The sequence below is a fragment of the Choloepus didactylus genome, chromosome 2 (assembly GCF_015220235.1).
Source record: "Choloepus didactylus isolate mChoDid1 chromosome 2, mChoDid1.pri, whole genome shotgun sequence".
Classification (NCBI taxonomy): domain Eukaryota; kingdom Metazoa; phylum Chordata; class Mammalia; order Pilosa; family Megalonychidae; genus Choloepus; species Choloepus didactylus.
In genome coordinates this window covers 50453604-50476151 of record NC_051308.1, presented here as the reverse complement: position 1 = coordinate 50476151, position 22548 = coordinate 50453604, and the positions used below count along the sequence as shown (strand labels likewise).

Below are 22548 nucleotides of genomic sequence, written 5' to 3'. Positions count from 1 at the left end.
TTATGTATTCACCACCTTCACCACTATCTATATAAGAGCATCTACATTTCTTCCACAAGGCAGGAGGGAGAGTCAAAGAAAGTAGAGAGGCAAAAGAAAGAGGAAGAAAAAATGACAGCTAGGAAGCAGCAAAAGGAAAAATAACCTTAAATCAAAGTAGAATAAAGAATCAGACAATACCACCAATGTCAAGTGTCTAACATGCCTCCCCTATCCCCCCCTCTTATCTGCATTTACCTTGGTATATCACCTTTGTTACATTAAAGGAAGCATAATACAATGATTCTATTAGTTACAGTCTCTAGTTTATGCTGATTGCATTCCTCCCCCAATGCCTCCCCATTTTTAACACCTTGCAAGGTTGACATTTGCTTGTTCTCCCTCGTAAAAGAACATATTTGTACATTTTATCACAATTGTTGAATACTCTAGATTTCACCAAGTTACACAGTCCCAGTCTTTATCTTTCCTCCTTTCTTGTGGTGTCTCACATGCTCCCCACCTTCCTCTCTCAACCGTATTCATAGTTACCTTTGTTCAGTGTACTTATATTGTTGTGCTACCATCTCCCAAAATTGTGTTCCAAACCACGCACTCCTGTCTTCTGTCACCCTGTAGTGCTCCCTTTAGTATTTCCTGTAGGACAGGTGTCTTGTTCACAAAGTCTCTCATTGTCTGTTTGTCAGAAAATATTTTGAGCTCTCCCTCATATTTGAAGGACAGCTTTGCTGGATACAAGATTCTTGGTTGGCGGTTTTTCTCTTTCAGTATCTTAAATATATCACACCACTTCTTTCTTGCCTCCATGGTTTCTGCTGAGAGATCCGCACATAGTCTTATTAAGCTTCCTTTGTATGTAATGGATTGCTTTTCTCTTGCTGCTTTCAGGATTCTCTCTTTGTCCTTGACATTTGATAATCTGATTATTAAGTGTCTTGGCGTAGGCCTATTCAGATCTCTTCTGTTTGGAGTACGCTGCGCTTCTTGGATCTGTAATTTTATGTCTTTCATAAAAGATGGGAAATTTTCATTAATTATTTCCTCTATTATTGCTTCTGCCCCCTTTCCCTTCTCTTCTCCTTCTGGGACACCAATGATACGTACATTATTGTACTTTGTTTCATCCTTGAGTTCCCAGAGACATTGCTCATATTTTTTCATTCTTTTCTCCATCTGCTCCTTTGCGTGTAGGCTTTCAGGTGTTTTGTTCTCCAGTTCCTGAGTGCTTTCTTCTGCCTCTTGAGGTCTGCTGTTGTATGTTTCCATTGTGTCTTTCATCTCTTGTGTTGTGCCTTTCATTTCCATAGATTCTACTAGTTGTTTTTTTGAACTTTTGATTTCTGCCATATACATGACCAGTGCTTCCTTTACAGCCTCTATCTCTTTTGCAATATCTTCTCTAAACTTTTTGAATTGATTTAGCATTCGTTGTTTAAATTCCTGTATCTCAGTTGAAGTGTACGTTTGTTCCTTTGACAGGGCCATAAATTTGTTTTTCTTAGTGTAGGTTGTAATTTTCTGTTGTCTAAGCATGGTTTCCTTGGTTATCCAAATCAGGTTTTCCCAGACCAGAACAGGCTCAGGTCCCAGAGGGAAGAAATATTCAGTATCTGGTTTCCCTGTGGGTGTGTCTTAGAAAATTGCTCCAGCCTTTGATGCCTCGGGTCACTATGCTTTTCTGCCCAGCAGGTGATGCCTGTTAGCCTATAATTCTTGACTGGTATGAGGAGGTATGGCCGTGTTCCCCCAGGCTCTGGGGTCTGGTTCTGAATGGAAAGGGCCCCACCCCTTTCTTCCTAGAGAAGACAGACCCCTCAGGTGGAGGTCATTAGCATTTCAATGGTCTCTCTCTCTGCTTGTGCTGTCTCCACCCTTCCCCGAGTCACAGCCCTGGAAACTGAAAATGACTGGGGCTTTCTCCACTGAGCCAAAAAAGAAACAGATAGTCCCCTTCAGACCCAGTCCAAGGCGACCCTCCGGCTCTCCCAGGTCAGTCGTCACCCAAAGCCTCTGTCTGTTTTTTGGGGATGCGTACCTGTAGTGAGCAGTTTACACTCGCTACTTAAATCCCCAGTTGGAGCTCAGCTGAGCTGTATTCGCTTGCTGGGAGAGAGCTTCTCTCCGGCACCACGAGGCTTTGCAGCTCGGGCTATGGGGGACGGGGTTTCACGACTTGGTTCCGCAGGTTTTATTTACAGATTTTATGCTGTGTTCTCGGGCATTCCTCCCAATTCAGGTTGGTGTATGATGAGTGGATGGTCTCGTTTGTTCCCCCGCAGTTATTCTGGATTATTTACTAGTTGTTTCTGGTTTTTTGTAGTTGTTCCAGGGGGACTACTTAGCTTCCACTCCTCTCTATGCCACCATCTTGCCCGAGTCTCTGCCATTATTTCTTTGAATATTATTTCTTTTCCTCTTTCGTCTCCTTCTAGAAACTCTCATAATGTGTATATTGGTATGCTTGATACTATCCCCAGGTCTCTTAGAGTCTGTATGCTTTTTGAAATTATTTTTTTTTTACCCTGAATCATTTCAATTGTCTTGTCTCTGAGTTCACTGATTCTTATAATCTCTAATCTGCTTTTTGAAACCCTTGAGGGAATTTTTCATTTCAGTTATTATGGTCTTTAACTCCAGTATTTCTTTCGGGTTCTTTTTTAAAATTTCTATCTCATTATTGAGATTCTCATATTTATTATCTTACATTCTAAGAAGAGCAGTGCAGCATTACTTCAGAAAGTTCTAGGGGTAAATCTTTTCCCTTGCCTCTTCTAGCTTCTAGAGGTCACTTTTATTCCTTGGCTGATGGCCACTTTTTCCATCTTCAAAGAAGCAGCATACTATCTTCAGATATTTCTGTCTCTATGACTCTGACTTTTCTACCTCCCTCTTTTAAGGACCCTTGTATTATATTGGGCCCACTCAGATAATCTACTATAACCTCCCCATCTCAAGATTCTTAACTTAATCTTATCTGTAAAGTTAAATTATCTTTTGCCATATAAGGTAACATATCCACAGGTTCTGTGTGTTAGTATATAGATATCTTTAGGAGGCCATTATTCACCCTACTGCAAGTTACAAACAAAAATACATTTATACTGTCTCCTATAATTGCCTATGGAATTATTTTACTGGTGTTTCTTCATGTGGATTCAAGTTAATGTCTAGTGTCCTTTTATTTCAGCCTAAAGGACTACCTTTAATTATTCTTGTAGGGCAAAACTGCTAGTGATAAATTCTCTTAGTGTATATTTATCTGGAAATGTATTAATTTCTCTTTGCTTTTGAGAAATAGTTTTGCTGGATATAAAATTCTTAGTTGACAGTTTGGTCTTTCAGCATTTAAAGTATGTTTCCTGCTTCCTCCTAGCCTCCATGATTTCTTATGAGAAGTCAGCTGTTAATCTTGTTGCAGATTCCTTGTATGTGATGAATCATTTTGTTCTTGCTGCTTTCAAGATTCTCTCTGTGTCTTTTGCTTTCTACAGTTGGATTATAAGTGTCTAGATGTCCATATCTTTTAATTTATCTTGATTAGAGTTCATTGAGTCTCTTGGATGTGTACATTAATGTCTTTCATCTAACTTCAGAAATGTTCACAACCTTCTTTCTTTCTGTTCCTCAGACTGGATAATCTCAATTGATCTATCTTCAAATTTGCTGATTTTTTTCTTCTGCAATTTTAAATCTGCTATTGAGCCCCACTATTGAATTCTCATTTCAATTATACTTTACAACTCCATAATTTCTATTTCTTCTCTTTTATAGTTTCAGTCACTTTATTGATATTCTCTATTGGTGTGGCATTGTTCTCAAACTTTCTTTTGATTCCTTAGACATATTTTAAAACATTTTAAAATATGTAAAATGTTTTAAAGTCTTATCAGGACTTCCTCAGGATAGGTTCTATTGACAGGTTTTGTTTTGTTTTGTTTTGTTTGCCAGTTAAGATCCATATATTCCTCCTTCTTTGCATGTCTCACAAGTTTTTACAATTAAATATTTATGATTTATAAATTATAACATTTATAATTAAATATTGTATTGTAAAAACTCTGTAAATCAAGTGTCCCCATGCCCAGGGTTTGTTGTTGTTGCTCTTTGTTTAGTAACTTTCCTAGATTAATTCTGTAAAGTCTGTATTCTTTGTTGTGTGCAGTCACTGAAGTCTCTGTTCAATTAGATTAGTGGTCAGCTAATTATTAGACAGAGGACTTCCTTAAATGTCTTTAGCCAACAAATTTCCCACCATTTGCTGAGCGGCTCTATGTGTGTTGGGGCATGCCTTCAGTAGTTCAGCACCCAGTTAACAACTGTTCCTTGGCTTTCACTTTCATGTGCAGATCCTCAAGGTTGGCTTTTCAAAGCCCCCTTTAGCTATCTCATTGCCCAGATATTGCTTTTAAGGTTTTTGGTCAACCTCTTTTTAGTCCCAGTTGTACCTCTGTCTCAGATAGCTGCAGTGTTAAACAGTTGCCAGTGATTGTTTCCAACAAATACTCTAAGGATGCAGTTGTTCTCTTTGCACAGAGCAAGCTCTAAGTCAAATCAAATGAAGACAAATCCTGAGAATGGAGCTTTTTAGGGGGCTGTCATACAAGTCTAATAATGACAGTTCTCTGGGTTCGACTTTTAGGGAGCTCCAAACCTGTTCTTCCTCCTCCAGTGTCTTCTACACTGCTAGTTTCCTGGCTACCAAGTTATGAGGCTCTTGGTTTTCAAGGCTATCATGGAACTAAGGAGAGGGGTGTGGGATAAATTAATTTACCCCTGGGAGTAGGAAATACAGAATATGAGAAAGCTCATTGTTCTTACTTCACCATTCTGCCCTTAAGAGGTTTTGAGTAGAAGTGGGAGTCTAGTTTGCCAGTCTCTAATGTCCCTCCCCTGGCTTAGAGTGAGACAGCATGTGGTAAACTGATCCAAAATGGTCAACTAATGGATGTTAGTTAGTCGTTAGAAGTCATTAGAAGACTAACGACATTATCAGAATGGGTCTAAAAGCCAAAAATCAAGAATCGTAAGTAAATAACAGATTGAGTGGACAAGAAGGAAGATGTAATTGAACATAGGGCCTCTCCTGTGCCTGCTCTCTCCCCTTCCCTCCAATCCTCCATTTCCCACTGCATAAACCCATGGCAGTATGCATAGATAGTGGTGTACAGGAAACATTAGAATGGGGAAAAGCTAACTAAGGTGCTCTTGTATTATAGAAGTAAATAGTTATCCCATCTTATAGTTATCCATTTTTAAATCACTTATTATGTGTTATCTCATGTTATCTTCTAACTGGATACACCATAAATAAGAATGGAGAAAAGTAAGGCTCTCAATGGGTAACTTACCCAGTCTTAGGGCTAGTAACAGGTAGAGTTGCTCCTGTGTCTTCTCATTTCTTTACAGTATTAGGTGATAAACTCTGTTAGGGGAATTCTGATTGTAAGAAAGAGCCAATTTTGAGATGCTTTCTGAAGGAAATATTTGGTCGAATATGTGAGATTAAAAAGAGAGGAAATAGCCCAATATTTCCAGAGTGGAAAATGCAATTTCAGTTGATTGCACTCAACCAAAATATAAATGTTATTCTAATGTGGGGTCATAAAGATCAAGTTGTTCTTAATTCAGTGATAAAATCAGGGAAATAATTACTGAAGTTTTAATAAAGCAAAAAAAATTATATATAATTTGCTATTTTTCCACAAGGTGTCAGCAACACTTTAAACAGTAGTAATTGTAGTTGTTATTTGGAATGGGATCTCTAAATTTGCTAAATTTTACAGAATTGGGAGTATATTGTTATGTTCATTTGTTCCCACCATCAGATTGTTAGTAGTTAAGTATCTCGACTAATTTCATATATTATTTAAAGCTATATAGTATTTTATCATCTGCGTTGTTATGGTCTTCCAGCCTACTATAGGATTACTTAACTGTAATACTAAAGTATGTTTTGTCCTCTCAGAAGATTCAAAATATGTTAAAGAAACATGGGTCAGCAGGGGGCAGCACAATCTTACAATGTTTAAAATTTGGTCATTTGAATGACCATTCAGAACCAGGTTATTAGGATGGTGTGGTATGGTACGTGGTTTTCAAGCCTTTAAAGTATTTGAACCCTTTATTTCAAATGAAATATTACTTGTAACCAAATATTTAAAGCAGATAAAGGTGGTATTTTACTAACAGAAATATTACTTTATAACATTTACTTGTAAAATTAAACACTAAGACTAATGGGGTTGTTTTGATGAACAAAAAATTTAGAATAAACATTTTCAAGAGGATACTATTACTATCTTCCTTTTATAAATGAGAAAATTTAGTCTCAGGAAATTTTAAAACATTTGCTGTGTCACACAGATTGAAAAATGTCAGAGCTTTTATATAAACCCAACCGTATTTCTCCAAAGCACAGATACCTACAATTATGCAATTGCTGATAATATGTTTTAGTCTTAACTTCAGCCCTGCAGTCCAATCTTATTCATTTCTGTCTTTTGTTTTAATTGTACAATATAGAGAAAATTCAAAGCAAACTGATAAGGAGTTATAATTGGTAGAAAAATTTTAAACATCTTGCTCTGCAATTTCCAAATACTTCCCAAATAAACAAAAATGGCAGTTAAATATTTAGTTCAGGAAACAAACAGTAATAAATTAAACCTGAAATACAAATAAATGCATTGGTGTTCTACAATATATTAATAAGTGATAACTGCAAAGGAGGGAGATACAGTTAATTACACATTTTGTGGATAAGGAAACTGAAGTACAGAGAGGCTAAATACCTTGCCAAAGTCACACTGTAGTAACTGTTGACCCAAAAGTTTCTTTTCTTTATAGAAGAGTATACTATATTGCCTCTGTATTGTATTATTTATGTACACATATTGCCTTTATTTTTGTTATTAAATAGTTAAATCTATATTTTAAAAATGAAATTCTATAGATTTCATAGCTACAATTGGAAAACCAATAGTCTACAGATAATAGAGTATAACCCAAAACTTAGAGGACATTTAAAAATAATTTGGGGCTTTTGTTTTCTAATTGGCATTCTACTTAGTTTTCCAAGAGTAAAAACATAATATTTATGCTAAAAATACATATTGAAATAATTTCATTTTAACAAATTGATTAAAAGGAACATTTAGCATTTGAAATACACTAAATTGCGTAGGAATAACAGATTCTAGCACTCTATAAGTTTGGTGACGATTTTGAAAGGCTCAAGCTTCCCTCACATGTATCAGTGAGAACACTTCTGGGCTACAGAGTTTTTACTACCTTAGCAACCCAGTATGTGTCGCCAGTGTCTCAAATATCTCAATGTTTCCAAGAAAGAAAGCTTTTTCAATTTTCAGAAATGCAATAGGACAAAAAGAACTTGGGGAAGCCAGCTACATTACTTTTGAAATAAAAGTGGTTCTTAATATGTGTTAAAGCTCTTAGGTTACCAAAATCATATATGCTTACTCTTACCTTTACATATGTCTGAAGCTTTCAGATTGATTATAATAAAACAAATATTGTAAAGTCTACACTTGGCTACAGGATAAAAAATGCTATTTTTTGATCAAGTTGTAAAATGTACACAGACACACACTCTGAGTATCATCTCAAGAGATTTATCAATCACAAGGACATCTAAGTAAATTGTGATCACTGCCCTGGCATTCAGTCATGCCACATGTTTAACTTTGTTATTTTTCTGAAACACAGATTTGAGCATGTTATTCCTGGGTTCAAAGTGCCTCTCTTGCTTTCCACTGAGTACAAAATATGTCCAGTTTTCTTACCATGACATTTCATGTCTTTCACAATTCATTCTTTTCATTCAACAATATTAATTAAGTGCCTGTTGAATGATAGATAGTGAACTAATTTGGGGACATACCATGAAGAATAAAACAAAGGCTCTGCCCTCAAAGGACTGAACAGTCTACTGGGAAAGACAGACAGACAAAGCGTCAGTATGATGTAATACATTATGTCTCTGATAGGGTGAGTAAAATTTGGCTTCCTTTCTAGCTTCATTTTACACTCCTCTCTCCGCATACACCATCCACTCCAGATCCATTTACATTTACCAAACGTGCTATCCATTTTGGGGACTTTGTTCACACTCTCTGTCTGAAATGTCCTTCTCTGTGCCTATTGCCTAATGTCCTTTTAGTGTCAACTTCAAATACCGCTTCTGAGGAAAATAGTCTTTACTTATCCCATAGTTAAACACACCCTCCTATGTTCCCCTACAAAACCTCACAAGGTATTTTATCATAATCTGCCTTAAAATCAATTCATCTATCCCCTAGGACAGTGCCTTGTACAGAACAGACATCCAATAAACTTTTATACTACTAAGTTTCCAAATAGCTATTTGTTTCTTTTCTGTTTCTTGCAGTAAGATAAATTACTTTTTGCAACTGACCTGAAGTCTGGTCTTAAATAGAATAAATTATATCAGGATTGTTAATGAACATGAGTTAAATATTTCTGAAAATTATTACAAAAACTGAGAATTTATATACTATATTAGGTACTAGGGTATAATGGACCTTACTGATTTTCTACTGGTATATGATCCCCACTAGTTCTTTACTTAAGTAAAATCTTACTTTGTTCAAGTATCCCAAACTAGGCCATTCATTACTCCCACAAAGAAAATAGCCCCCTTGAAGATAAAATTATGTTTAAAAAGTATAAACACAAAGAAATGACTCAACATGAATGACAGTCAGCAGGTCCAAAAGAGTGGTGTATTCGCTTCTTAGAACATGAACTTATAGAACATTGTGAAAGAGATTATAAAAGAAGCAGGCTTTAAAATGAACAAAAAGATAAAAGAAGTAATAGAAACAACAAGGAAAGAAGACAACAATATGGGAAAAGAGGTAGATTTAAATAATAACTATATGGAACTTCTAGAATGAAAAAATAGAGTCATTAAAAATAGTCAGTGAAAATCAGGAAAAGAGGGTAAGGAGAATGGAGAGTGGAATGGGAATGTTCAGCCTATTTTCTAATACAATCTCCAGAATGGAAGACTAGAGAAAATGAGAGGCAATATTTGAAATATAGAGATCATCAGACTGAAAAAGCTCATGTCCTAAACAGGATTATTAAAAATGAATCCACACCAATAAAAGTTGTGGTGAAAGTATAAAACACCATAGGCAAAATGATAAAAGAGACCACAGAGAAAATATAAGTTACCAACAATTTGACTAAGAGGAGTCTTCTCAACAGCCACAATAAAGGCCAGAAGGCAGTGGTATGATATCTTTAAGGTGCTTTAGGCAAGGTAGCTAATAATTTAGAATATTATAGCCAAGGGAAAGAGAAAACTCCAGATATTTTCAGACAAAGACCAAGAGAGCTTACCATTCATAGATCATTGCTGGAATAATTACTAATGGATGCACTTCTGTAAAAACAACACTGAACTCAAAAGGAAGAAGTGAAGTAGAAGAAGCGATAGTGAGCTAAGAGATTTTCTGTATTTTTTCCTACATGCTTAACAATCTAAATAAGCAAAAACAGATAGATCAAGCAGAAGAATACTAGTAAGGATATGGAAGATTTGAGTAACATTTAACAAGTTGGACTTAATGTCTATATGTGGAACTTCCAATAAATGAAAAAATATGCACATTCTTCCACAAAGATAGAATATTTACAAAAGTCAGTCTTATGCTAGGCCACAAAAGAAGTCTCCACAAATCTCAAAAAATCAGTATCATAGGAACTTCATTTGTTGACCACACTGCAATGAAATTAGAAGTTTGTTCAATAAATTGAGTCCCTACTATGTTCTAGACATTGTTCTGAGTATTCAGTGTACATTAGTGAAAAACAGAAATAAAATTGGACTGGCATAGAATTTATATTGTAGTTAGATGAGTGAGAATGAACACAATAAATGTGATAATTACATGTCATGAAAGAAGGTGATAAGTAAATACTTTGGGGTCGGGGGAGATACGGCATCATTAAATAAGAAGTCAGAGTACAGGACATTATTGGGAATGTGACATGTAAGCAAAGACTTGAAGAAGGTGAGGGAGTTAGCCAAGTGCATACCTGGGGAAAGAACATTGCAAGCAGATGGAATAGCCAATCCTAAGATCAGAGTATGTGTGTTGTGTTCAAGGAATAGCAAGGAAGCTCAGTGGTATCTAGGAATACATGAATGAGGAGTAGACTAGAAAGATGTGAGGTAAAAGAAGCAGTCCTCCCCCACAACAAAAACAATATTATAGGGAAATGGATAGCCTTAAATATATGTTAGAAGACAAGAAAGAATGCAAATTGATGAGCTAAGTATTTTTTTAAAGTTAGAAAAAGGATAGCAAAGTAAAGACTGAATTTATGAAAGAAAAGCAGTAATGAGGTTTAACAAAAACAAAAGCTGGCTCTTTGAAATAACTAATAAAATAGACCCCTGGGGATGCTGATCAGGGAAAAAAAAGAACTAAAATGGTAAATGAAAAGGAGGACATATATCAAATCTCCAGTTCAGTGGTGATTTAAAACATCACAAGGGAATAACTCTAGGAAAATAAATTTGAAAACTTAGATGCATTGAGCAATTATCTGGAAGAATATAAATTTCCAAAAAGTAACTTAGGAATAAATAGAAATTCAATTCAAGAAAGAAATTCCATCAGTAGTCAAAAAGATACCCTTAAAAGAAAGAAAGAAAAAAAAGATGGCTGAGTTTCACTGGCAAGTTTTACCCATTGTCCTAGTTTGCTAATGCTGGAGAAGGCAAAACACCAGAGATGGACAGGCTTTTATAAAACGGGGGTTTATTTCACTACACAGTTACAGTCTTAAGGCCACAAAGCATCCAAGGTAACACCTCAGCAATCGGGTACCTTCACCGGAGGACGGCCAGTGGTGTCCGGAAAACCTCTGTTAGCTAGGAAGGCAGCTGGCGTCTGCTCCAAAGCTCCGGCCTCAAAACGGCTTTCTCCCAGGACGTTCCTTTCTAGCAAGCTTGCTCCTCTTCAAAACATCACTCCCAGCTGCACTCTCCTTCCTCTCTTTGAGTCAGCTCATTTATACAGCTCCACCGATCAAGGCCCACCCCAAATGGGCGGGGCCACGCCTCCACGGGAACATCTCATCAAAACCATCTCCCACAGCTGGGTGGGGCACACTCCAAGCAAATCCAACCAGCATCAAAACTTCTGCCCCACACAAGACTACAAAGATAATGGCATTTGGGGGACACAATACACTCAAACTGGCACACCCATCTTCAAGGAACAGATAATTCTCATGCCATATACACTATTTCAGAGAATGAAAAGAAAGGAAAAGCTTCTCTTCTGAAGCTTCGGTAATTTAGACTCCAAGCTGTACAAAAAGAGCATGAGAAAAGAAAATTATAAACTGATCTTACTTAAAGATACATATGCAAAATCCCAAATTAAACATTTTCAAATTGAATTCAGAAAAAATATTTATATACATATGCACATACATGCATATACATGTATATAAACATATACGCATGTGTGCTATGTGTGTGTATTCATGAACTGGCTATTATTTCAGGAGAGCATGAAAAAAGAAAAATACAAACTTTATAAATGATCTCACTTGTAAGCATATGTGCAAAAACCCCAAATTAAATATTTTTGTATTGAATAAGGCAAAAAATAGTTTGTGCATACACATACATAAAAATACATGTATTTTGATCAGAGCAGGAATTTTTCATGACTGTTTACACATGATGCTATAATCAGATATTGATGATATAAAAAGTGTTGTTTTTGTTTATGCATTTTCCGTTATGAACTCCAACATATATACATAACAGTGATAACTTTCAAAGTACAATTCAACAAGTAGTCAGAGAGCAAACTTCAAAGAATGTCATGGGTCACAGTTCCACAACTTCAGCCATTTCCGTTGCTGTAAAATACAACACATGTAGAGAAAGGTGTTAACCTTAGATGTACAGCTCAACAAGCAGTTATATAGGTAATTTCAAAAATTGTTATGGGATACAGTTCCACAATTTCAGTTCTTTCCTCACTATGAAATATAGTGTATTTGCAGAAAGATGAAGACCTTCAAAGCACAATTCAATGTAGTAGCCACAGAGCAAATCTCGAGGAATGCTATAGGTCATAGTTCCAGCAGGTCACTATTGTTTTAGATTTAACAATAAATTGTTTAAATTGTTTTACAATTAATATTTCTTATATCTTAAACCTTCTGATCAGAACCGTTAAGCTTTCAGTGTTAATATATAGGGCTTATGAAAGAAAAAGTGAGACCTTTCTACTTTTTTTTTTTAATCTCCCTTACCTAACCTAAATGTCACAGCTAGGCTCCCCTTTTCACTCTTGCTTCCTGCAAGGCTAATGACTGCAGATCAACCCAGCAAAGAGCATTAGGGAAGTAGTCACAATCAGAGCAACAGTAGCGACATCACCAGCTTCGCAGATAGCATAGCCAGTGTCCTCACAAGACCAAGGAAGAAAGCAGGGACAAACAACTCAGTCAAATGGGCTCCTTCATGGACATCTGTTTCTTCTGCCTAGCATATGTATGTCCTGTGGGCACCGTATCCTGATTTTGTTTGAGGGACCTCTTGTATACTTTTGATGGAGTGGAGTTTATTTCAAAGCCTTGGAATTAAATCTCTTATGCCCTAACTAGCAGCAGTCAGAAAGCTGTCTTTCTCTTTTGCAGAACACTGAGACTGTTGAAAAACATCTGGCAACTAGGAGAGAAGACTACCTAAGAATAAAGCCAAATTTGGGAAACAAACCTTAGAAATGGAGAAAGGGGAACAGGTTCCTAATGACATGGGTAGAACCCTAGATCAATGTGTGCCTGAAGCTACCTCTGCACTAACCATTGTATTACACAAGCCAATAAATTCCCTTTTGCTGCTTAAACCACTTGAAATTGGATTTTCTGACACCTGCAACCACAGGTGTCCTGATAAAGCTTACTATTTTAGGCAGACTAACTTCCAACACCACCTTGAAATATAAACTCTCCACCCACCCCCTGCTCATTCTGGTAGGCCATCCTTTAGATTGAGTTGGGGGTTTTGCTTCTACTGAAATACAAAGTGGCTCTCCTTTGTTCTGAATTTGGGGGGCAGAGAGGGGATTTGAAACAGTTATGCTGCTCTTGCTTTCTCTCTCCTGAAATTGCCTCTGGCTGTCTCCTTCTTACCTAGGCTGATAGATGTTCTGTTCCCTGGAGCTAGAAAAGGGCCCTGAGGACAGAGCACTGCCGTAGGAGATGAAATTCACCATTAGTGGCAGCTCCGACATTGCAGCAGGTGTCTTCCCTTGTTTTACACTTTAGCACCCCTGCACCCTCATCACTCCATTTTCAGAAAAGAATAATGGAAGCTTTTTATATGTAAATCAAATTAAAAACCAAAAAATATCTTCCAGCCACAGTGAAAACAAGTTCAGCAGAAGCTATTCAAATTTATAGAAATTATCACTGTTATGTTTCAGCAGTTTCACCTTAAAAATATTGAGTATAAGTGGTTACAAGTAAGCTGGAATCAGTTCTGTACTAATAAAAAGCCCAGTATGTTTACTGAATAGGTGTTCTGTTGTATTTTTAGTCTTATGGTTTTTTCTATGTATTTACAAGTTCCCACCTAATTTTAACCTATTAGCACCATTTATTAACTATAGTGTCTGTCATAAGCACTAATTCTGGTTAAAATATAAGCATTTTATAGAGTTTATTGTTTTCCCCCCCAAAATTAAATAAACTTTTCTCTACTTTCACAGAATTGCTTATAATCCTTTACCCCAGGGCAGGGGACTCTAGAGGGAGAAGGAAAAGTATTAAAAAGAAAAAAAAATTGTGCTAGATGGGAAGAAGTTACACTTTAACTTTGGGGAGCCTGTGGAACTGTTCCTTTAAGTAAATCTAATTATGATTGGAATTTGTTTGACTTTGAGTTAAGCACTCACAGTTCCTGCTACCTGGGCCAGCCTTAATTATAAATTAATGATGGGATCTTCAGATTCCTAAATATACACTGAACTGAGCAGCATGCCCTGAGCAAAAGTCTGAGGAAAGATACCACTTGAGTATATGGTACCTGTATTTAACAAATTTTACAACAGTTGTTCTATTTATGTCATTATTTCTACACTGCTTTTGTTTGTTCCAGGCTTTGTTGGGCAGTGTCCCTGCTGGCAGTAGAAAGGCCATGAGATTAGCACATTTTCTAAGGTAGAAATTCAGAATGAAGTCTTTTAGAGAATAGTTTTTTTCTGTTGCTTAATCACTACTGTATTTCAACAGAGCCTACCAAAATAGAATATGATTACCAAATATCTTATCACTCTTGCTTTTTTGTTGGGCTAGGAGACAAGGAAATGTTTCTGTGCAGCAGTAAAGTGTGGAAAGAAATTTGCTATTTTCCTTGTGAGCAAGAAAGGCCTTTCCCATGACATTCTTCGGGCATCACTTTGTGTCTCAAAATTGGCAGTATGTCCCCTGTGTTGATGAGAAAATCTTAGGGTCTCATCTTATTATCTGACATTGGGTTAAATTGGTTATTTGAAAATTACTATATTATGAAAAATGTATTTCACAGTATTCTAACAGATGCTGCTGGTACAGTAACCTGATGTAGCAAAGGCGCCAAATGTGCTCAAGCATGTTTTTGACACTATTTTCATAAGTGATGATATATCCTAATTGAAACTTACTAAAATTATGTTTTCTTCTCCAACTGTCATGAAAACATACCAATCTATGTGTTTTGTGTACCCATGATTTAAGAATATAAGATACATTTTGGCTTTCCATCTGTGGTTTATAGTTAGATTTGAAAATAGATTTTATCTTTCTGAATATCAGTCCAATGAGTTAATTCAGTTCCCAGGTATGTAATAACTCTATCACTTCCATAGCCAATAGTAAATTTAAACTTGAATATTTGTATAAAACTGTTTTTAAATTTCAAATTACGTTGTTCTGTCATAGGGAATAATGTTACAGTCTTTTTTAACTCCCTGAATGCATCATTTTAGATATCTTCAAAGAAAGTCCTAAATTTTTATTTTTTATCATTGTATGGTAATATGTGTATATTGATTCATGGATCTCAACCACTATGGTTTAGTTTTGCCTGTTTTTTTCAACTTTACACAAGTAGAATTGTGTAGCCAAATATCCTTTTGAGTCCAATATTTTTCACTCAAAGTCATATTTGTAAATGTAGTTATAAATGGTTTTCGTTGCTGTGTAGTGTTCCATTGTATGAGCACCACAAATTATTTATCTTTTCTACTGACAACTGGACGTGTGTTGTTTCCAGGTTGGGGTCATTATGAACACTGGCACAATGGACATTTTTTACATCTGTCGATAAATGCTGCACATATTTCTGGTGGATATATACGTAGGAGTGGAATTGCCAGATCATACATTATGTATTTTTAACATTTTTAAAAGCAATATCACTTTACAGTTCCACCAGGGGAATATGAATGTTCTCATTGCTCTGTGTTCTCACCACATTTGGTGTGGTAACACTTTTTAATTTTAGCTCATCTGTTTGTTTTCTAGTGTTACCTCATGGTTTTAATTTCCATTTCCTTGATTATTAACAATGTTGAACATCATTTCATTTATTTATTGGCCAATATTTGGTGAAGTGGCTGGTTCAAGTGTCTGTCCATTTTTATATTGTTTAATTGTTTTCTTTTTGATTTATAGATATTTATACATATTCTGGATATAAACTCATTATGAACTACATGTGTTACAGACATCTTCTTTCACTTGATTGTTTGCATTTTCATGATCTTAAAAGTTTCTGTTATAGCTCGGAAATTCTTAATCTTAATGTTGTGAGATTAGCCAACCTTTTCCCTTAGGATTAGTGCTCTTGTGTCCTCTTTAGGAAGTCCTTCCCTATCCTGAGATCATGAAGATAGCCCCCTATGTTAACTTCGAGAAGATGTATTATTTTACCTTTTTCACACAGATCTAGAATTGAGTTTTTAGTATGTTTTGAGGTAAGGGTTAGCTTTCATTTATTTCCATGTGGATAACCAGTTGTCTGAACATTGTTTATTTAAAAGAGTATCCTTTCCCCATTGCCTTGTAGTTCCAACTTCGATATAAATCATGTATCCATATATGCACAGGTGAACTTGTAGACTTTCTATTCTGTTCTGTTAGTCTGTTTCACATTGTTTCTATCACATTGTCATATATACTGTAGTTTTATAATAAATTTTGATCCTCAGTAGAGCAAGTCATTCAACCTTTTCTTCTTTTTCAGGATTTTCTTGAATATTCTTGGGCCTTTGCATTTCCATAGACATTATGGAATTAGTTTGTTGAGCTCCACAAAGAAACCTGTTGGGATTTTGACTGGGATTGCATTTGATCTGTAGATCAATTTAGAGAGAGCATTTCAAAATTGAGCCTTCTAGTACATTAACATAGTATATCTCTGTATGTAGCACTTTAAAAAAATTTTCTCAGTAATGTTTATAGTTTTCTGTATAGAGGGCTTATAGATTATTTGTTGCATCTATTCCTAGATATTTTATATTTTATTCTATAATAAATATTATTTGTAATAAATTTCATTTTCAGATTTGTTGGTGGTATATATTACTATATATTAATCTGTTTAGAATTTTACCTTTGTAGGCAACCACAGTTTATTTGTAGGTTCCTTTAGATTTCCTATGTACATAATTATTTCATCTGTACATGAAAACAGTTTTATCTTCTCCCCTTCCAAATATTAGAGCTTTTATTTCATTTTATTGCCTTTAATAAGGCTGGAACCTTTGACTGAGATCTCCACTATAATGTTAACTAGAAGTTGGCATCTGTTCCAATTTGCTAATGCTGCCAGATTGCAAAACACCAGAAATGGATTGGCTTTTATAAAGGAGGCTTAGTTGGTTACAAAGTTGTAGTCCTAAGGCCATAGAGTCTCCAAACAAAGGCATCAACAGTAGGATACCTTTGCTGAAGAACATGATAGCATCCAGGAAACATCTGTTAGCTTAGAAGGCATGTGGCTGGCGTCTGCTTGCTCCCAGGTTGCATTTCAAAATGGCTTTCTCGCAGGACATTTCTCTCTAGGCATCTCTGGAGGTATTCTCTTAGTTCTCTGGGCTAGCAAAAGTCTGCTTTCAACAGCCATCTCCAAAATGCCTATCTCAGCTGCATCACTGAGTTCCTTCTGTTAGTGCTCTTATATAGGGTTCTAGTAAACTAATCAAGGCCCATGCTGAATGGGCAGGGCCACACCTCCATGGAAATTATCTAATCAGAATTATCACCTACAGTTGGGTGGGTCACATCTCTATGGAAACAACCTAATACAAAGGTTCCAACCTAATCAACACTAATACATCTGCCTCTACAAGATTACATCAAAGATAATGGCATTTTGGGAGCCATAATACATCCAAACTGGCACATTTCACCCCCTGAACCCCCAAATGACATGATCTTACCATATACAAAATACATTCATCCCATCACAATATCACAAAAACTTAAATCATTTCAACAACAATAGATAAGTACAAGATCTCATCAAAATCAGTTACATCTGTGGTCTTGTCCTAAAGCAAAATTCCCCTCTAGCTGTGGATGTGTGAAATTTAGAACAAGATATCTGCTGCCAGTATACAAAGGAGGGACAGTCATAGGATAAACATTCCCATTGCCATACGGAGAAACTGAAAGGAAAATAGGGTTAACAGAACCAAAACAGTTCCTAAAAGCTGCAGGGCAAGCTCCATTAGATTTCAAAGTCTGAGAGTCATTTATCGAATGATGTTGTATCCTTGGCTTGAGAAAGCAGCTGTGCCACCCTTTCCAGAGGCTTACATGACAGCCTTTTTCTCTCCAAATGCTGGGGTGAGTGCTCCAACATATCCACACACTGGGGAGACAACCTTCTCGGCCCCGCCCTCCTCAAACATTGGGGTGCCACCCAGACTCTGCCTCTCCAGAGCAAAGGCTCTCCCCTCTCTGAACAGTGGGGTGGCGGCCAGGCTCTCCCCAATCCCTGGAATGTGCTCCATTCTCTCTGAGGCCTGGGGTGGCAGCACTCTTCCTGGACATCAAGGCAGAAGGCCCATCCTCGACCTCCGAGGCAAACGCACCCTTTCCATGTGCGTGGGCTGCTCTCCTCTCCCTGCCCAAGACCTCTTGAGTCCAGACCTCAACCTCCATGGCTCTGTCTTTGAAGAAACTTTTCCTTCAGTTTGTTCCTTCTGTGTCCCCTCCAGTCCAGACGGTCAATGATTCTTTTTATACAGAACTTGCAAAAATTCTGTAGGCTTGGCATGTAGTTTACAGGGGTCAAAACCATCAGACAGTAGGACTTTCCACAAATCCTTTCTGGGTAACTCCATCTCCAATCCTGGCTTGTACTGAAATGGTGGTCAGTTTCCATGTTTGGTTAAATCCTCACATGGGGTGGTAGCCACTGGGTCTCATTTTCTGGAAGCCCAGAATCTTCCAAACTATCAGTTTCTGGTTTCTTTGTACCCAAGAGTTCATTTCTCAGCTTATCCCTCTCCACTTACATTTTGCTATAAGCTGCAAGTAGAAACCAGGCTATATCCTCCACGTATAGTCTGCAGATCTCCTCAGCTAAGTATCCCAGCTCATTGCTTTCAAATTCTGCCTTCCATCCGACACCAGAACACTTTAAAACAAGGATCCCCTTCCTTCCATCATTTCTGTCCAAGGCCTCATCAGAAGTGTCTTTGGAGTCCATATTTCTATCAACAGTCTCTTCAAAGCAGTTTAGGCCTTTTCTGTCAAGCTCCTCACAATTTTTCCAGAATCTTCCCCTTATCTATTTAAAAAGCCATTCCAACATGTTTGGTATTTGTAAGCTCAGCAGCACCCCACTTCTCTGGTACCAAAATCGGTTCCGGTTTGCTAATGCTGCCCTTATTCAAAATATCAGAAATGGATTGGCTTTTATAAAGGGGGTTTATTTGGTTATAAAGTTATAGTCTTAAGGCCATAAAGTGTCCAAGGTAAGGTATCAACAACAGGGAACCTTCACTGAAGGATGGCCACTGGCATCCAGAAAACCTCTGTTAGCTCAGAAGGCACATGGCTGGCATCTGCTTGCTCCCAGGTGGTGTTTCAAAATGGCATTCTCCAAAATATTGCTCTTGGGATGTTTTGTCCTCTCTTAGCTGCAGCTCCTCTTCAAAATGTCACTCTTAATTGCTCTGAGGTCCTTCAGTTTGGGAGCTTTTTATAGGGTTCCAGCAATTAAATCAAGGCCCACCCTGTATGGGTGGGGTGCATATCTCCATGAAAATAATCCAATCAAATGTTTCACTTGCAGTGTTTCCATAGAAGTACTCAATCAGAGGATTCCAAACGTAATCAACACTAATATGTCTGCCTCCACAAGATTGCATCAAAGATAATGGCATTTTGGGGGCCATAATACATCCAGACTGGCACAGTATCATTGTCACTTTCCCAATTTCAAACAGAAAACATTCAAAAATTTTCTCTTAAGTATGAAGTTGCTTAAGAGTTTTTGTAGGCAGTCTTTATTAGATTAAGAATCTTCCTGGAATTACCCCAACTTTGTTGTGATATAGCTACACTTTTTATATATTGCTGGGTTTGGCTTGCTGATAGTTTATTCAGAGTTTTTGAATTTAGGTCATGTATGAGAGCATCCTGTAATTTTTCTTTTTTAAGATATGTCCTTATCAGGTTTTGATTTTAAGGTTTTGCTAGATTCTTAAAGGAATTTGGGAAGTTGTTTCCTCTTTCTATACTATTTGACACTTTGATTAAACAAACAAAACAAAATTGTCTGCTATTTATAAACCAACAAGTAAAATGTGAAAATGGGAGTAGCATTATTTATTAGAGTTTACTAGTGAAGCGATCTGGGCTAAAGTTTTTTTTGTTTTGTTTTGTTTTGTTTTTGCGTGCTTTGGAAAGGTTTTTAATTACAGATTCAGTTTGTTCAATAGTTATAAGACTGTTCAGATTTTCTATTTCTTCTTGTGTCTATTTTTGTTAGTTGTATTTTTCTCAGAATTTGTCCATTTCATCCGAATTTTCAAATTTATTGTAAGAAAGTTCATACGATTCTTTTATCTTTTCAATGTCTGTAGAATATGTGATGATGTCTCCCTTTTTGTTCCTGATATATATTATTTGTGCCTTCTCTGGTTCTTTTTCCTTAATTGGACTCCCCAGAAGTTTATTAATTTCATTAGTCTTTTCAAAGAACTTATTTACTTATTTTTATTTTCATTTAGTTCCCCATGGGTTATTCAGAAGTATATCCTTAATTTCCAAACATATAAGGATTGTACTCTTCTCCAGAAAATAGTTTGATTTCTGGTTGATCAAAAAACATATTCTGAATGGTTTCTGTCTATCCTCTTAAATCCATTGTGATTTGCTTTATTTTTGTAACTATTCCTTTTAAATCCATTGTGATTTGCTTTTTGTAACTATTTTTGTAACTATGTACTTGAGGAAAATGTGTATTCTGAGGTTGTTGGCTATGGTGTTCTACATATGACCATTGAGTCAGTTTAGCCTATTGTGATATTCAAGTTGTCTATATACTTACTATATTTATTTGTCTGCTTGTTTGGTCAGTTACTGAGAGAGATGTACTAAAGTGCTAAAGTCTCTACTTATTGTCGATTTCTCTATTTCTCTTTTTAGTTCTGTCAATTTTTGCTTTCTATATTTTGAGCCCATTTTATTAAGTACATGCAAACTTAGAATTATTTTATTGTCCTGATAAATTGAAAAGTTCAATCTTTATAAAGTGTCCCTCTTTATCTCTAGTAATGGTTGAATGGTATCACTGTAGATATACCAATTTTGATTTGGTTATCATGTGCATGGTAAATATTTTTCATCCTTCTATTTTCAACTTTGTTGTATCTCACATTTTACTTGTTGGTTTATAAATAGCAGATAATTTTGTTTTGTTTGTTTAATCAAAGTGTGACAATCTTTGTCCTTGGCATGATTAGGACATTTACATTTGATGTAACTGAGTTTAAAATATAGATCAGTCTTTTAAGGTCGATAAGCCTTTAAGAATTTTTCACATTCATAAATTAGTTCATTAACACCTATGAGTTTAAGAAATTTATCTTCTCTAATTTGTACATAAAAATGCAGAGATGTATGAATCTTTCTCATCTCCTGTTATTTGTTTGCCTACTGTATAATGAAAAAGAGATCTAGGGATTAAATACACAAAGGACAATATTTTTAATTTTGTGTTTTGGGAATTTGACTTACAACTCTTGTCTTTATTGTGATTTACCTACCTAATTCTAACAAACACTAAATTAACAATGTATCATTTAATCTATCTCTTTTGCAAAATACTATTAAAATTTCATTTTTTATTACAGGACTGTGACTCCCAAATGAGCATGTCAGAAATGTCCTGTAGTGAAAGTACATCCTCATGCCAGTCTCTTGAACATGGCTCAGTTCCAGAAATTCTCATTGGCCTGCTTTATAATGCCACAACTGGAAGACTATCAGCAGAAGTGATAAAAGGCAGCCACTTCAAAAACTTGGCAGCAAACAGACCACCCAGTGAGTGAAAAAATTTTTTTTAATTCTGATGTTTTCTGCACTTGTGGAACTCTCAGTATTAGGGGCTTTAATTCCTATTACTTTGTCTTAACCAAAAAAAAAAAAAAAGAAATGGTGTAATCATCAGCTAATGTGTTTCATGGTTTCTGTTTCTAGTCATTTAGGAAATAAAACAATTTGAAATTCAAAATATTAATTGTAAGGTAACAGGATTTTTAATTTTTCATAGTGGCTATAGAATAAGTTACCCCTATCAGAGTCATTATCTTCTAAAACTAGAAAAAATTACAGTGTTTTCAAAAAGTGACTAATATCCCACAAATATTAACAGGAATGTGCATAGTATTGTTGTTAACTGAAGACCGATGTGTTTTCTGTCTGCATGTAGTACAGTGAATTAACGTATACTCCTATATTTCCCCTTCTTTTCTCCCTTAGCAATTTAAGAAACTGTTTCTTCACATTTGTCCTCCTTTAAAATCATAATCTAGTACTGCTACCAGAGACTTTTCTTAAATGTCCTTTGCCAGGACAAACAGTAAGGGACAATTTGGTCCTTAACTTAGATGCTAGGAAGGGAAAGCAAAATGGCATACCTCTGTCCTGCTTACCTCTCACTCTTCTCTCTCCTTCTCTCTCTTTCTTGCAGCTCAGGGAAAGTGGGGTCGGTTATCAGAGTACACAGAAATTGTCACCTAATGTACCTCCAGAACTGTTTGTGGATACCTATGAGAGATAAATTGGAAAAGGAGCAGCTTCTTTTTATGTCTCTAAAATCAAAGTTGTTAATGCCCTAAACTAAAAATTGAAATGAAATCTTGAATAATAATGCCCCTTAAATTTGCTTAAATATTTCTCACATACTTCCTCAAAGCAGTTTTTTACTCTGAGTACCAAATCATTACTGAAGGAGGGGAAATTTTT

General features: G+C 36.1%; 1 protein-coding gene across 5 annotated transcripts in view; it reads left to right on the top strand.

The window, feature by feature from the left end:
• The window catches only part of SYT14 (synaptotagmin 14), a 294941-nt gene that overhangs the window by 264451 nt on the left and 7942 nt on the right, over window positions 1–22548 (top strand). For all 5 annotated transcript variants that reach the window (XM_037824625.1, XM_037824609.1, XM_037824629.1 and 2 more), the window contains one exon: window positions 21435–21624. In XM_037824625.1, coding sequence (XP_037680553.1) covers window positions 21435–21624 — 190 coding nt within the window. The remainder of the gene's footprint in view (window positions 1–21434; window positions 21625–22548) is intronic.